General features: G+C 46.0%; 1 protein-coding gene across 1 annotated transcript; it reads left to right on the forward strand.

Annotated features, from left to right (window-relative positions):
- Positions 1-9,352: 9,352 nt before the first annotated feature.
- On the forward strand, positions 9,353-14,001 carry LOC103650272 (uncharacterized). The gene is made up of 4 exons (XM_008675882.3): positions 9,353-10,194; positions 11,524-11,673; positions 11,794-12,459; positions 12,567-14,001. The coding sequence occupies exons 1-4, from the start codon at positions 9,775-9,777 to the stop codon at positions 13,668-13,670; spliced, it is 2,340 nt and encodes a 779-aa protein (XP_008674104.1). The 5' UTR covers positions 9,353-9,774; the 3' UTR covers positions 13,671-14,001.
- The last annotated feature ends 3,682 nt before the right edge of the window (positions 14,002-17,683 follow it).

The raw sequence follows: 17,683 nt of genomic DNA on the forward strand, positions 1-17,683 counted from the left end.
CGGGTGTGACAATACCCTACTAACGGAGCAATCGACTTAAGTCGGCGACAACTTAAGACGGTGTAACATGCTCATGCATAACTCAGGGTGATCACTATACCCTACTAACGGAGCAATCGACTTAAGTCGGCGACGACTTAAGGCGGTGTGACATGCTCACGCTCACTTAACTCAGGGTGACCACTATACCCTACTAACAGAGCAATCGACTTAAGTCGGCAACGACTTAAGGCGGTGTAACATGCTCACGCATAACTCAGGGTGACCACTATACCCTACTAACGGAGCAATCGACTTAAGTCGGCGACGACTTAAGGCGGTGTGACATGCTCACGCTTACTTAACTCAGGGTGACCACTATACCCTACTAACGGAGCAATCGACTTAAGTCGGCAACGACTTAAGACGGTATGACATGATTATGCATAACTCAGGGTGACTACTATACCCTACTAACAGAGCGGTCGATTTTAGTCAGAAGTGACTTAAATCGGCACGGTGCACTCACGCCTACTCGATCCAACAAGATATTGCGAAATAAGAAGAAATTTCAAAATCATCACACTGCATCTACTTCTGCAATTGTAGCTACTGTTGGATTCTAACAACGGGAAAATAATTATGGCATTCAGTACTGAAAACGCTTTCCGACAGAATATTCGAGCACACTAACCACATATACAAGGCATTCAGTGTTTCTACTTGGTAATGTTTTTCTCAGGAGCGACCATGCAACCAGAATGTGGAGGAGAAGACCCGACGTGAACATCCATGGAAGTATGAGAAGGAGAACCCGCTCAGACACCCTTAGGGGCTGAGTCATAGCTCGCGCTGCCCACCCGAGCCGGATCATCACCGGCAACACCCTCGGGGGCTGGGTAAACGCAAGCGCCATCCTTGGGGACCGAGTTCTCTGTAACAGCCACCTCTAAGGCTGAAGGATTTTCAGCCACTTCCATGGGAACAGAGCAATCCAGATCAACCTCTTGACTCCTAAAACCGCGCTCCAAGGTCGAGGAGGCACGAGACGCTGCTCGGGATAACTCTAACCCGACGGCAGGCACATCAGCACAAATTTCCATCATCCCACCATCTGTCGGCTCTGACAACAGATCTTCAGGGACCATATCATCGAGAGTCTGATCAAAATTTGCCAGAGACAATTCTTCAGACCAACGAGAGCAGACAAAGCTGGAGAAGGAACACCACTACTCTCCCCGCTGGCTATGTAGCGCCGGTTGTTCTTCCGAATTAAGGGGATTTCCTCCTCCTCTTCCTCATCCTCATCAATAATACGGACAGTACACCCATTGGGGTCAGCATCATCAAGGCCACACCCATTGGGATCAGCAACAATCGGGTCACACCCATTGGGGTCAGCATCAGTCAAGCACACCCATTGGGTTCAGCTTCAGTAAAAACCGGCACTGGCACTTCCCCGGCAGCAGGAGCAGAAGGGCCAGCATCCTGATTCAAGCATGACACTCGCCGAAGACGTCTCTTTTTCTTTTTCTTCCCCTCAGTAGGAGAAGTTGGATGATTGGTTCGGTGAGGACGCTTTGGACGGATACTATCAGACCTCTGAATGTCCAAAGTTTTTCCAGACTCTGGGATGGGTGCTACAACTAGTGTTTCAGCAGGGACCGAATCAGAGGAATTCTCAGCCAACATGTCCAGCATGGCACTTATTTCTGCGTCACTAGGATTCAAAGGCATCTCAAAATGAACCTGCCTCTCATCATCGGGGATTTCACCAAGTGAAGCAACCAAAGCCTCAACCTCTTCGGGAGAAGGTCGCACTCTAAGGCCCAAGCCACTGTCACCATCAGGAGGATTTGACACGAAACTGATGAAAGCCTTGGAAGGAGGCAGATTCCAGGCTGAATATGCAACAGGAGCACCGATATTCGACACCTTGCCTCTGAGTATCATCTCAAGCCGGCTTACCAGATCCACAACAGGAATCCTTCTGTTGGTAACCCAGGTCGAATCAGCGAGGCCACGATACAGATAAGTTGGGTACGCTCTGTCTTTCAGTGGCTAAATGTTCTTAAAAACAAAATCGGCGACCACAGCCTCGGCAGTCAGACCCTTCTCCTTCAACAATCCAACCTCGGCAAGCAGAGCCTCGGCCTCAGCCACCTCCAGGTCTATGGGGGATTCAGTCCAACTTGGAGTGCGAACATCTGGCTGTCTCCCTGACCGAGGGGGAAGGGAATTCCCATGATTCTCCACGATAAACCATTCCAAGCGCCATCCTTTGATGCTGTCCTTGAGTGGGATGTCGAGGTACTCGGTTTTCCTCCCACGACGCATCTCCAAACTCGCACCTCCCACGAGCTAGTGCTATCCCCCGGTCATCCCAGGCGACAGTGATACAAGTATTTCCATAAGCCAAAGTGCGGCAGAATACCAAGGAAGGCTTCACACAAATGAACAAAAATGGAAACTTGTAGAATAGAATTGGGATTTAGATGGGTTAGATTCAAATGATAGAAATCAAGGAGACCGCGAAAGAAAGGAGAAATAGGAAGAGCAAGGCCGCAGATGAGAAAAGGAATATAAATAACAGATTCGTGAGTGTCCTCTGTTGGAACAGTGACCCCACGGCAGATCCGCCAAGAACAAAGTTCCTTCGAAGGAAGAACTCCGACGGATACAAGGTGAAGAAGGTCGGATTCAGAAACAACAGACATGTGGTTACCTGCGAAAGGCAACTGACTGTTGGGATCGATGGGAGGAATGGTTGCGATAGATGAACTCTGAGTTTTCCACTTGGGCGCCATCTCAATCTTGCTGGCGAGCGGAGCGGAAGCAATATCGCAAGAAAGCAGAGAAGGTCTGGATGCAGAAAAGCAGGACTAGGGCTCAGAATACAGAGGCATGCGACAGCGCAGTATAAATGGGGTTTTCCCGGGCCAGATGCCATTTCTAAAAAGTGCCCAGTCATCACTCAGTTATTATTTCGCCAACGCTGGCGTGCCACGACATCACTCGGCCATTATTTCCAAAACGGCCAACGTGGCCCAATATAGCTCAGCTGTTATTTCTAAAAACGCTGACGTTACCAGTCTTCACTCGGCCGCTGTTTCCAAAGCGACCGACGTGGCCTGTTATCACTCGGCTGTTATCTCTAAAACGCCGATGTCACCAGTAACCGCTCGGTCATTATTTCTAAAAACACCGACGTGGCCCGTTATCACTCGGCTGTTATTTCTAAAACGCCGACATCACCATTAATCACTCGGCCGTTATTCCTAAAGCGACGATGCGACTCAAAATGACTCGGTTGTTACCTCTAAAATGCCGACGTCACAAAAAAGGAAGACCAATCGGTCACCACCTCTAAAAATACTGATAGTAAATCAGTTGTTTTTTCTCTACGAATATGCAGGCAAATCTGAAGCGCGACTCGATGATTCTAAGTCATTACTCAAGCATTACATCCAAGACCAACATCTGTAGTAAGCATAAATACGATCGACCGATCGACGGGAAAGCAAAAGAACGCACACAGAATGAGGCAAAATCTTCTTCATTATAAAGGGAGGGGAAGTATTACCAAACTTAAAAAACCAACTCATTATGAGTTGGTTTTCTCCCCATTGTTCGATACCCTACACTACTACATTACATTTCACTACACTATACTACTAACTACTACATTATTTCACTAATACTACTTCTACTACTAATCTATACTAACATTTAAAACCAGTGGTGCCTAGCCACTGGCCTTGTTGCTGCCCTTGCTGCCGTCCCCGCCATCACCGCTGCCGCCCTTGCCGCCATCACTGCTGCCGCCGCCATCGCCATCGCCGCCGCCTCCGTCGCCGCCGTCGCCATCACCGCCGCCCTCCTTGAACAAGTCTGAGGAGTTCTCCTCGTCTAAGGAGACCTCCGACTCATCTGAGCCCTCGAGCCCGGCACGCTCGACGGCCCGTATGTATGTCCATACCTCTGCGGCGATCCCCTGGGAGTCGTCTGAATCATCAGACGGTGCCAGGGAAGAGGCAGGGATCGGTGAACCCTCTGACTCAGAGGAGAACTCCTCCTCCGAGTACTCCGAGTCGCCGAAGTCCTCCGAGGGAGGAGTCGGCTCACGTTTCCGCTTATCGCCGAAATGGTGCGAGGAACTCCCACCTTTCTTGCTCTTGCCCATGGTGGAGTAGAAGGAAAGTGAAGAGAGTAAGCAACAAGCGGCAGTAAGAGATGTGAAGATGCCAGAGAAGCAAGCACACTATTTATAGAAGAAGAAGGCAACCGCTCACCTCCTACCACGGCCACTAAATAGTCGCAAAAATTCAATATGCAATTCAAACCGTCTGGAAACACGTCAGGCGGCTGGCGCCGTTCCACATAACACGACACCCATTGGGACTCCAGTCAACTGCTTGGGCGATATGATTACACCCGCGGTCACATCAAGTTACTACTCAGAAGCAGTTTGCTAAACGCTCAGCGTACCAAGCCGTCCCTTGCCTACACCCATTGGGGGACGTCTAGGAATTTTCAATAGATTTTCTCAAGCAGTCACATCCATATAGTATACGCAATGAATACCTCAAGACAGAAGGAAGATATCAACAGAGATCAGAGGAAAGCCAAATATAGCCGATGAGGTACAAGTCTAATCAACAGAAGCATTGAAGCACAAAGTGACATGAAGACTAGCCAAAGGCCATCTACCAAATGTCCAATCAGTCGCAGATCAAATAAATTGCAAGACCCAACAAGATACGGGCAGATCGCGCGCTCGATCTCAAAGACAAAAATGTATGCTGACATCTAAAGCATAATGTTGATGATATAATGCTGATCTCTAAGGCATTCGACAAAAGAAAAGAATGATTTCTGAAAAACAGCGTGAGATAAAGACCTTCGAGTGGATTATTTTCAAAAATCCACTCGAAGCTTGGGGCTACACCCATTGGGTGCACCTTCGGTGCACCCAACGAATCATCATCCCCAAGAGGCAGAATGTTGATTTCTAAAGCATAAGGCGAAACTAAGACAATGCTGACTTCTGAAAAAGCACAAGTGGAAGATAAAAGTGATTTCTGAGAAGACTTGAAATGAAGACCTTCGAGTAGATTATTTGCAAAAATCTACTCGAAGCTCAGGGGCTGCACCCAATGAATTTTGAAGTTCTATAGAGCAAAATGCTGACCTCTGAAGCATAAGCCTAAGACAGAACACCGAATTTTGAGGAATAATAACGGAGGAAGACAGTAAAAGGTCGTTTTTACCGGATCGCTTAGAGTTCAGAAACAGTGACTCGGCAGACTTATTTTCAAGGCATTCCTTATCAAAATCAAAAAGGCCATAAGCTGGACCTAGGATCTTTGGGCCAGTTATTTCAAAATCAACCCAAAGATCAGGGGCTTGTGGGGGACAGATATCCCCCGGGTCCACCGGAAGGGTAAAAGACCTTGCAAAAGGCCCGTGGGCCCAATAATTCACAAGGTCGTTCCTTCGTGGACCTGGGGAGGAACGTCTAATGAAGCAGATCGACGCAAACCCAGACGGCTCGACGAGTTTGAGTCACGACCGCAACGGAGACCTGACCTTCCCGCGCAGGGGCCTTATACATCGAAATAGAGCGGGGATAGGTCAGCTATATTATAGGAAGATAGACTTAGCCAGTTCACTATTACTTAGGCACACGTTGTTATCATATCCGCATGTAACGCCCCCCGGTCGAGTATATAAGGCCTAGGGGGCACCCCCTCAAAAGCATCTGACCACTTAGCCATCCACCCGGTTCTCTACGTTTTCGACACTAGAGAGCCTCCTTGTAACCTACCACACAAAGTACTCACGCCAGGACGTAGGGTGTTACGCATCTCAAAGCGGCCCGAACCTGTACAAAATTGTCCACTGCCTCTCGTGCATTAGCACGAACCATCAAGCTACAGTCGGTAACACCGTCCTACTCCAAAAAGCACCTCGAGGGGCAACCCCGGGTGCGCGGTCAGACCCGAAACACCGACACAAACCCTCTCCAAGTCTAGAATTCATCTCAACCATTTAGTGACTTGAGAGAGAGTGTGTTCGTGTTCTTTTGCGCTCTTGTTTCTTGGATTGCCTTTCTTCCTTTCTCATTCTTGTTCTCAAGTGACTTGTAATCAAAGCAAGAGACACCTAAGTGTGTGGTGGTCCTTGCGAAGTCTTAGTGACCTGATTGATTAAGGAGAAGGCTCACTCGGTCTAAGTGACCGTTTGAGAGAGGGAAAGGGTTGAAATAGACCCGGTCTTAATGACCTCCTCAACGGGGACTAGGTTCTTTGGAACCGAACCTCGGTAAAACAAATCATCGTGTTCACTCGCTTTGATTATTGTTTGATTTGTTTTCCCCTCTCTTCGGACTTGAATTTATTTCTAACGCTAACCCCGGCTTGTAGTGTGTGTTTAAAGTTATAAATTTCAGGTTTCGCCTATTCACCCCCTCTCTAGGCGACTTTCACGTTGCATCACGGGTGTTATTATTAACTTTGATCTCTTATATATTTGGGTTGGTATCTACTTATACTTAGTAATTGCTAATAAAATTTTGACCAACTCTAAAAGCAATGCTCAACTTTAATCATCTCCTTTGGTAAGCCTTGCACTTCACATGAGCTCCCACCTTTGGTGAGTTCATGCACATTATTCCCCGCAACTGGTTGAGCGATGAACGCATGTGAGCTCACCCTTGCTGTACTCACACCCCCCACCAGGTCAAGGACAGGTACCACAGGAGGAGGTGCGTGAAGGAAGTCGTGATGAGTTCGTGAGTGGTCTAGGCCATCGTCTCCCAGTCAACTTTGGTTGCTGGATTATTGTCTTCGTATGATGTAATTATTTAACTATTTTGTACAGAACTCTGTTATATATTAATGATGTGACATTCGTTTCTGTACCATGAGTCATCATATGTGTGATACTTGATCCTAGCACACATGTGAATCGCGCCCGGGTTTGGCCCCCTAAATCCGGATGTGACAATGCAAGGTGTGGGGTAAACAAAACTAGGGCAACCTATTAGGTCCCATCAAATTACCCTGAGCATGTCACAGTGATTATAGAAAATATTATTAGGTAAAGAAGAGTGGCAAGGGCACAACTTGCCATTAGCGAGCTCCTGCTCAGAATCTTCAACCTGCGGTGCTCCGTGTTCCTCGGTTACTTGCTCGTCTACTCGCAACATACAAACAAACATTATATAGGCAACATTAATCATTACACCAAACATGAGAAAAAAAATAATGTCTACACGTTGTAATGAAACCATAGGTTCGAGAACCACTAAATTCAGAGTTACAATTAAAAAGATATGTTTTTCGAAGCTTTAGGTGATTAAATAGTGGTAATATATATCCTATGCTAATTAATATAATTCATGTGAGCAGATACATATACAACATTTTTTGTTTGAGGAATCACATTTCTCAATTTCTTGTTTGGTTATAGAATGGAATGAGTTGATCTATCACCATTTCATTCCTAATAATACGAGGAATGAGTTTATTCTACTAAATTTGTGAAATGAACTCATGATGTAGCACCTCATCTAGAATGGGTTGATTCTTCAAACCAAATATCCCTATAGACTATTCATTTGAGACTAGCCAAACACACCTTAAGGCATGTTTGTTTGGAAGCAAGGGGAATGAAGGGATTGGAGAGGCTAATGTCCCTTGCTATTCAATTTTGCATAGTATGGAGATTTTATCCCCTCCAATCCCCTCTATTCCCCTTCTATCAGACAAGCCCTAAGCGGATTTTGTCAGATTCTACATCTTAACCCTATATAAATTCACCAATTTTAACTTTGCAAAACACACCCAACTAAATTACCCCACACCCATAGTCTTCCCTAAATCCAACAAATGATTTGTGCTTGGACATAACACACTCTCAAAAACAACGATTCAGATTGCTGGATAACTCTTCTCTCTTACTCTAATTCAATGATCAATGTTATTTAGATTATTTTTACTCCCTCACCCCTCACAGTAACCTCACTGCTCTCCCCTTTCCCTCACTCACGTCGTCGCTGGCCCCTCCTCCTCCCCTCCTAGAAAACGTAGCTAGCACATACGCCGCTGGTCCCTCCTCCCCTCCTAGAAAACGTAGCTAGCACATACGAGTATACTTAGTATCTATACTACTCTATTAAGAACCAAATATGGGCACCTGGTCTCACGCCCAGCGCCCGCGCAACGCTCTATCAGCTACTACGCCTACCAACCATCTAACCCCGCCCGCGCAGCCAGCTACTGCGTCTACCCAGCACCCGACCCCGCCCGCGCAGCTACCACACGAGCGAGCACTCGAATCCACGTCCCTTCTCTAGAAATTTAGGGCTAACCATCAAAATCACACATACATTAGTGTTTAGAAATAAACAATATTATATTTAAATATCTATTTATATGATATATAAAACCGTATTAAAACACCGCCACCAACTGGCTAGTATATTTATTAGATATTCAAAGCAATCTGATGGATCATTTATGATTTTTAATGTCTTTTCGTAACATCCAAATTGCACCGGATAAAGTGAAAATGGAGGTCCGAGTGTTCCACCCCACTCACCGTCAAATCATGGTAATGTCAAGAATACTATTGTGTTCCATGGTTTTTCTTTTATCCATGAGCGTTAAGGCGCGTGTAATAATGCATGCTAGTATATCCCTGCAAACAATACCCAATACCCAAGAATAAAGTGACATCAGCAAAATGCTTTCGATCTTATTCCAAGATGTGTTACCTTTTCATTACCTGAACCGGTCATAGCCTACCCAACCCAACCAATCCAAATGATGTCATGTATACTAACCCAACCAATCCAAATGATGTCATGTATGTATGACTTGTACACACATCCTCCAATAATGATCCAAGGAACGTGAATTATACAACAAGATTAAAAGTAGACAAAACACCCACAAGATTAACGGAATTAACTACAAAAATAGTAGGGGACATATCGTGTATAATCATGAATATTGATGTAACTGTATAATTATATCACAAGGATCAAGTTGATAAAACATTTAAAAAATAAAAAAAACGTGCAGAGGGAGTTGGGAACCTTGTTTTTAAAAGAATATCTTTTTTTTTTAAAAAAAAGATACACTTATCTCTATCTTTATATCTTGATATAGTTGTACGGTTGCACAAGATATAGATTGAAACCGATTCCAGATAAAACCTAAAAAAGTCAAAATAAATAAAGTATAATAAACGAAAAGCAAAAAGCGAGATTGACACGACAGCAGGGGCGAGGCCGGCCAGTGGGCCCACATCTGCGATATCTCCCAACCCCAGAAAATTACAAAAGAAACAAAATTAATTAATGAACTGGTAAAACCTTTTCCTCGCTATTTATTTCCTCTCTCCCTCACTCTCCCTCCTCGTCGCTCGTTCCGTTCCGCGCGTGCATTTTTCTCCTCGTATATTCCCGTCCCAATCTCCAACTGCTTCCTCAAATCCCGCCCCGCCCCGCCCCGACATAAATCCGGGCCCCTAATCCCGATCCCGCCGCCAAAATCCAATCCTGCGCCGTCCTCTCCTCTCAATTCGTGTGTCGCTGGGCCGGTTCGGGCGCGGGGATCGAGTCTCCCGTGGTGCTCTTGCAGCCGAGCTGGGATTCTCGGGGGCAATTGGGTTGGAGTTTGGATTTCCGCTCGGAGGTTGGTGGTGGTGTGGTCGCCGGGAGCCTTTGACTTTTTTTTTTGCCGGAGTACGGAGGAGCAGGGGGCCTGTTTGACCTCCGGTGCGGTGATGGTGGCGCGGATGATGCGGTGGCCTCGGCCGCCGCCGGCGCGGAATATCCGCGTCCGCCTGGTGGTGCGGCGGGCGGAGGGCCTGCCCCCGCCTCCTGCGCCCCTCTCGCCTGACGGGTCCCCCGGCCCCGAGGCCGAGGCGAAGGCGTTTGTGGAGGTGAGCTGGAAGGGCCCGAAGATGTCGCCGCTCTCCTCGCTGCGGCGCGCGCAGCGGCCTCCCAGGAACCAGACGCGGAAGGAGGCGCTGCCGGCCGTCGCCGCGGCCGCTCTCGAGGATGGCGCCGCCGCCGCCCCTGCTCTAGCGGTGTCGGCGGTGGCCTGGGACGAGGAGTTCGAGAGGGATGCGGCGCTCACGGCGACGTCGCACCGTGAGCCCGCTGCGTTCCACCCCTGGGACGTCACCTTCTCCGTTGTCAGCGTGAGCATCTCTTCCTTCTCCCGCCTTCGTCTCGCCTGAGCTGGATCAAATCTATTGTGCGTTTGTTCGTGTGTGCGACAAAACGAAACTTTTTTTTTTGCATGTGATCCCTCGATGGATTAAATGTTTGGATTGGCTGTTAACACTGGATTAATTCTGCCATCTGTATTATAGTAATTCCTTTTTGGATTTTTTAAGCATTTGATATCCATCATATTGATGGCGAAAGCTTTGACTTTTTGCTTGGAAAGGGTCATGCCTCATTGATTATTTGTTGGTACCATAGTAGAAAGTGATGAATTATTGAAATTCCAATATGTCTTATCTTTACTGGGGAAAATACTTAGAAGGCATCAAAATGATGCTTTAATAGAGGAAGGCATCTGGGTTGAATTATTCTTTGTACATAGATATATTCTGTGCTATAAAGCCTATCACTTTAGATCCTTAGCAAAATCGTTCATGTTATCCACATCCACATGTATATGTTGACAGTTGCCTTGGTGTTAACTCTGTTTTCTGCTTCATTGGTTGTTTCTTAGGATGAATAGCCTGGCCTCGTTTTATTTCTTTCCGTGTTGAGGTCAATTCATGTTATTTTTTTTATGATTTCCTGATAGGATTAGTTTAATTTGGGTAGCTTAATAAGAAAAAGGTGAAAGACTTTTTCTAGGTAAATTATGTTGGTTTCACAACCTTTCTTATTGGATAAGAAACAGTCTAGCTGTCAAACGCTTAAATTGACAAGTAATTCACCTGCCTTGACTAGGTCATGTTCCGTGTTATCATTTTGTAAATAGAGATGGTAGATCAGGAAGTGCGCATAGTTTAACCTCTTGTTGCGCTGGAAACTCAGGAGGAATTGGCTGTTATGAATTGTTTCGGGTTGTTGTCCTTGTCTTGCATTGTTGCCGTGGGCCCCAGACAAGCACAAAAACGCTAACTTGTTTATGGTTACAAGGATACTGTTTTATGTTTTGACTTGTTTGCACTTGGTAGAACTGCCATTTTGATGTACCATTTCCTTGGGCAAGTTGAATCAGCCATTTGCTTTGAGTGCATCGTATGAATCAATCACACAAAAGAGTCAGAGAAGCTAAAACTGAGGTCATCAATGCCCTCTAGTGGTCTCTTATACGCGGTGACATATATATATATATATATATATATATATATATATATATATATATATATATTAGGAAGTCGACTGGTTTCACTGTCCTTAAACATGCAGAATTAGTAAAGGATGCAATCTTTTCTTTGTTGTTAAGCCGGGAATAACTTCTGCAGTTTATTTCAGCCTCCTTGACATTTTTTCTGTTGCTCCAGGAATCAAATAAAATATCAAAGAGCAAACTTGTTTTGGGGACCGCTTCACTGAACCTAGCAGATTATGCATCTGCTGCTGAAGAGGAAATCGAGATAATCCTACCATTGTCTGTGCCTAGTAGTGCAACAGACCTGGTCCCATCACTCCATGTATGCCTCTTGTCAAATATATGGCTTCATGTATTGGGCTACCAAGATTTATTTTGGTTTCTGATTCTTGTCAGATAGTTGAACATTCCGTGTGACATTTAGCGTTATCTTTCTTTCCAGCTTACTTTAAGCCTGGCGGAAGTAAGAACATCTCAACAATCACCTGGCGCTTCACAACGTTCTGTTATTGCCCCATTGTCACCTTCCTCTGGTGACTCTCTTGCTTCTGGAAAAGATGAGGTTTCTGTCATTAAGGTGGGTCTGAGAAATCTGAAAATGCTAAGAGATCTAGTGTCTACACGGAGGTTCAAAAAGACTAACCAAGACTTTGACGGCAGTGAGAAGTATTATGTCCACAGCGATGGTGCAGAATTTTCTTGTGATACTGACTCTCTTGACGATGATCTGGATGATAGAGAGCATGACGATGAGTTTGGGGGTTCAGCCGTTAGGAAGTCCTTCAGCTACGGCTCACTGCAGACTATGAATGTTGGTGCCCTACTTTATGCGCCTAGGATTGATGGAGACGATGAGGGTTGGGTACATTACAGTCACCGCAACTCTGATGTTGGTTATCATGTTGAGCAAGTGCCACCCCCCACAGCTGAGGAGCATGCTTCCATCCCTTTGCGGCGGAAGAGGAGCATACTTCCAGCTCGGTGGAGAAAGGTAAAATTACCAAAGGCTAAAGGGGAGCCTCTGTTGAAGCCGTATGGAGAGGAGGGTGGTGATGATATTGACTACGATCGGCGGCTGTTGACCCCTTCTGATGGATCTGTTTCAGAGGTACATATTTTATTGACATCTCAAGTTTTTTGGTTTTTTGTTCCTTCTTTTTATACTAGCATTATGTCGGGGGTCAATTGACAGAATATCATCTTGACCATTTGCAGGGATCAAATGGTTCTAACAGTATGGTGTCGGTATTTGGTGATGACGATTTTGTTGTGGGGAACTGGGAGTCGAAGGAAGTATTTAGCCGAGATGGCCACTTGAAGCTTTCTACACAGGTGTTCTTTGCATCGATAGACCAGAGAAGCGAACGGGCTGCAGGGGAGAGTGCATGCACAGCACTTGTGGCTGTTGTTGCAGACTGGTTCCAAACAAACCAGGACCTGATGCCAATCAGGTCACAGTTTGACAACCTGATCCGAGAAGGATCTCTGGAATGGAGGAGACTCTGTGAGAACGAGACCTACAGAGAGCGCTTTCCTGATAAGCACTTTGATCTTGAAACTGTCCTTCATGCAAAGATCCGTCCACTCACAGTTGCTCACAGTAAGTCATTCATTGGGTTTTTCCATCCTCAAGGCACTGAGGATGTAACTGGATTCGACTTCCTCGACGGTGCAATGTCATTCGATAACATCTGGGACGAGATAAGCCGAGCAGCGGAGTGCTCCTCCGGAAAGCCTGCCCTCTACATTGTCAGTTGGAACGACCACTTCTTTGTCCTCAAGGTTGACGCCAATGCTATTTACATCATTGACACGCTCGGTGAGAGGCTGTCTGAAGGCTGCAACCAGGCATACATCTTGAAGTTTGATGACACCACCACCATCCACAAAACACCTGCTGAAAAGAAGGAACCAAGTCCTGATCACCGTGGACGCCGCAAGGATTCCTCAGAGACCTGCTCAACCGAGCAGGGCAGCGGATCGGACACTGAAGAGTGCGAGCCTGTGTTGAAGGGCAAGGATGCATGCAAGGAGTACATCAAGAGCTTCTTGGCCGCCATCCCGATCCGGGAGCTGCAGGCTGACATCAAGAAAGGTCTCATGGCATCAACGCCCCTGCACCACCGCCTCCAGATCGAGTTCCACTACACGGAACCCCGCCCCGCCGAGATCGCGGCGCCTTCTCCACTGCCCCCATTCGAAGCCCCCTTCGAGTTCTGCTGGCCCGAGCCACCGTCACCGCCAGCTGCCACTGAATCCACCGTGACCCATCCACCTGCCATGGAGGCCGGCATAACCCAGGCTGTCGCCGTTGTATAGCCGGTCCTGGCTGCTGCTGCGGCCTAGCCTAGGGCAACGGTTGCTTAGTTTAACATATAGAGGGCGGCGCTTCTTTTAGCGAGCGAATTGTGAGGTCGAGACCAGATCGAAGATTTGGCTGGCTTCGGCCCTGGTCTGCTCCTTTTGCTGTCTAATTAAGATGAACTGACTAGTATAGCTTGACTGTCTTTTGGTCTCAGCTTTCATCATCTTGTAAAGAAAGAAAGGATGATTGCTCCTGCACATCTTTACCTGTGAAGCGAGTTCGCTGGAATTGTAATCCTTTGCTACATTATCTTTATGTGAATCATGACCTCGTCTTTTTTGGTAACATGCGTATGGTCATCTTGTATGAAGATACTTAGGCCCTGTTTTAGTTGTAGACATCAAAACAACCCAGCTAGCTAACAGTTCAGCCAACTAAAATCAGCTAATAGTTCGCCTAACTACTGGTTAACTAGACAATTTTTAGCCAGCTAGCTAACTATTAGTTTTAATTATTGACCGATTCATTGGATATTGAGGGCTAGTTTGGAAACTCAAACCATCTTTTGGATTGAAAGGGAACGAGAGAGACATTATTTCTCTCTCAACCCTCTCCAGTCATGTAATCATGGAAAAGATTTGAGTTTTCAAACTCTCCAAAAGAAACAGCTATCCAAACGCGTGACTGACGAAACAAAGTGTGTGACATGGAACGCACTGCAGCGCAGCTGAACTGGGACAAGGCCACCCAGTGCAGCCGCATAAAATGGGCGAACGGTCCCTAAAAAAAAAACTAACGAAATCGTTGGTGACGATTTGGTCCGGCGTCTCCATCAGCAAAAAGGTTCATGCCGAAGCTGACCTCTCGCTGCCTGTCAAGGCCTGCTTTTCCGGCGCCGATCCACCGCAAGCAAGCGAGGGAGGCTCGCGAATCTAAAGAGCGCCAAAAAGGGCCGTGAAATGCTTGGGCGGTGGCCGGTGAGGGCGACGGGCGAGCTGCTGCGACCCACGGGCAGATAAACGGCGGAGGGTCTCAAATGACCCGGGGCATCGAGATGGGAGCATGTCGAGATGTGGTTTTTTCTTATAAAAGTGAGACAGTAGTGTCTTATACATGTCGAGATGTGGTAAAGAATTTAAACGCAGGGCCTTAGGTAAGTGTGTCAGAAAATATACGGTAAGTTTTGGCACCGAACAAGCCTATTCACAGCATAAAGGTGTTCTTTTTTAAAGTTTTTTACTTTTCGAATCTTTTAGTCGTGTGGACAACGTTTTTGAGCTGAAAACCTTGCGCGCGTCATTTTCGTTGGCGTGACGATACTGTAACAGCATGCGACCTGTGGCGTCCTTTTTCGCTGCCACGACACAACACAATGCACGGCAGTGAAACCAACAGGGGGCCTAGTAGTAGGTGGCACAGCCATTGCAGGACAAAAATAATGCTGCAGCAGACCTGCAGTGCAAGAAGCCCTTTTGGCCTGACCATTGGTTTCGTTTCGTTTTTTAGCACTTGGATTTGGCTGTGGCCTGTGGGAAAGATCCAGAGATCGACCAAAGCGGATTGGGTTCAGTTACCTGCTGCTGGCTGCAGCAGCACTAAATTTGGTCTGAAATATTGGTGAGGCGATCCATCAGGCGTCCGGAGACAGTTTTTTTTCCCTGCTGTGATGAATCTCTCAGATGACCCGTTGGGCAGGAACGATTGTCAAGGATAGCGAGGACAAGGATGTTTTCTGTTGGTGTAAATGGAATATCTGTAAAGAACCTCTCTGTAAACAGATGCCCCCATAAAAACTATGCCTAATCTTATATCACAATCTACAGAAAAAGCATGAGAACTATGCCTATATCCAATCCATCTAAGCTAGAAATATAAGCAGTACCACGACAAATCTTAATACAAATTGTTCAAGCATACCTATGGGTCCGCCACTGGGTAGCACTATTTTACTGGGTGGTCACTCCATATGTTCCAATTAAATCATATGATCTTGATTACTTAACAAAGCATCCATAATAGCAATGATAACAATAAGATGATCTTTGAAACAATAATATCATTAACGAGCAATTGCATAAAATTAAAGTTATAGCAATAGCATAGTTACTTGTTTAAAAGTTAACCCAGGTTAACAAGAAATAAGGTTGGAAAGGTTAGGTGGATTTGAATAGGTAACCCATCAAATTATACATAAAATAAATATAAACTTAGTTATCATGTGTTGTTTGGGATCAAACAGAGTATGCAGGGGGAGAAGTCCACTTGCCTTGCTTAACAAAAACATGAGATTCTTACAAAGAATAGATCTTGATTCAAAGCTACTGGATCAATCTCTAAAAATCACACAAACAAATAAAAAATAAACACCACTCGATTGCATACAACATCCACCATAGACGAAGCTAAAAGAAAGCATAACAAAAAGAGCATTTGTTTTTCAAAAACATTACAAGCAAAGTGAAAGGAAAATGTGCCCTTGAGCCATTTCCAGTTATTTTGGTCATTAAATGTTTAACACATTACTAAGAACTAACATTCCTCTTATGAGCATGAGCACAGGTGTTTAGAAAGCAAATTGAAGCAAAGGAATGTTTCTAGCAATTAGTCATTTGTTTTAGGAGCTAACTGAAGGAAACATGTGATGCCTAAGAGGGGGTGAATTAGGAATTCTAAAACTTTGTCTAAACTAGGTCACAAATAAATCTCTAGAGCAAAATCTATGCAAATAATCAATCTAGAATGTGCAAACTAGATTTTGTCTAAGTGTTGCTATCTCTACTGCAATGTCTAAGTTTTAATCCTAAACAATCTAATTATAAAGACAAGATAAAAACTTAAATGCTTAATATAAATGCGGAAGCTAAAGAGCAAGGTAGAGATGCAAACTCTTATGGATGACGCCGGTATTTTTATCGAGGTATCCGGAACCACGTAAGGTCCCGACTAATCCTCGCTGGTGCCCCTACACAAAGGGAATCCCACGCGAGGGCCAAGCAACACGGTCGAGTAACTCCGTAGAGAGCTACAGGTCTTTCTCCACGCGCAAGTGGTGCTCCGCTTCCGGCTCCTCTCGGACGCTCCCCGCCGTCTCCACTATCGAGCTTCCGGCCCAAACGCCGCGGGCCTCGTTCCCTCCAGTACACGGTGGCAGCCATGACACAAACTTGATTGTCACGGTCTCACAAGACTCTCGCCCCACTCGGTACAATTACAACGGCTAACACAAGAGCCGAGGGGTTGTGTGGTTTTTCTAAACTCACTCAACTAACTAGGATTCATCTAGAGCAAGCGCTAAAGCGGTCTAACTAACCTAAGCACTTCGCAAAGCACCTACGCTAATCACTAAGTGGTTCTATTAAGCACTTGGGTGTATGAGCACTTGGAAATCTCTAATATATACCTTGGTATGTTGCTTGGGCTCCCACGCCTTGAAATGGCCGGTTGGGGTGGTATTTATAGGTCCCAACACAATTCTAGCCGTTGGAGAAAAGCTGCTGCTCTGCGACACACTGGACAGTCTGGTGCCCCTATCCAGTGCGCCTAGCCGTTGGATTTGACACGCAGGTGATCGTTGGCGCTGCATGCTTCTACACCAGATAGTCTAGACGTCACATCAGACAGTTTGGTGGCTTCTCTCCACCAATGCCACCGGGAACTAGCCGTTGGGCTACTGTTCCCTGGTGCACCGGACAGTCCGACGTGTGGCACTAGAGAGTCCGGTGCCCTCGACTGGACAGTCCGCCAGTGGCAACACTTTTCTTCGTTTCTTGGACTTTGCTTGATACTTATTGATCCTCACTTGTGATCTTCATAATGTCTTCTTTTGAGGTGTTGCTTTCCTCAATGCCTTAGTCCAAGTCACTTTAGCATCCTGTGAACTACAAACATAAACACTAGCAAACACATTAGTACACATGTTATGTTGATCATCAAACACCAAAACCTATTGAGCCAAATGGCCCGGGGCCATTTTCCTTACAGTCTCGCCCTTTTTGGTGATTGATGACAACACAACCAAACCAAGCAA

The sequence above is a fragment of the Zea mays genome, chromosome 3 (genome assembly GCF_902167145.1).
Source record: "Zea mays cultivar B73 chromosome 3, Zm-B73-REFERENCE-NAM-5.0, whole genome shotgun sequence".
Classification (NCBI taxonomy): Eukaryota; Viridiplantae; Streptophyta; class Magnoliopsida; order Poales; family Poaceae; genus Zea; species Zea mays.

Bases quoted from the DNA above. Each gene is read 5' to 3' on its own strand.
- LOC103650272 (XM_008675882.3), top strand. From the start codon at position 9,775: ATGGTGGCGCGGATGATGCGGTGGCCTCGGCCGCCGCCGGCGCGGAAT. The intron at 10,195-11,523 runs GTGAGCATCTCT...CTGTTGCTCCAG, and splicing joins TCACCTTCTCCGTTGTCAGC to GAATCAAATAAAATATCAAA. The intron at 12,460-12,566 runs GTACATATTTTA...GACCATTTGCAG, and splicing joins CTGATGGATCTGTTTCAGAG to GGATCAAATGGTTCTAACAG.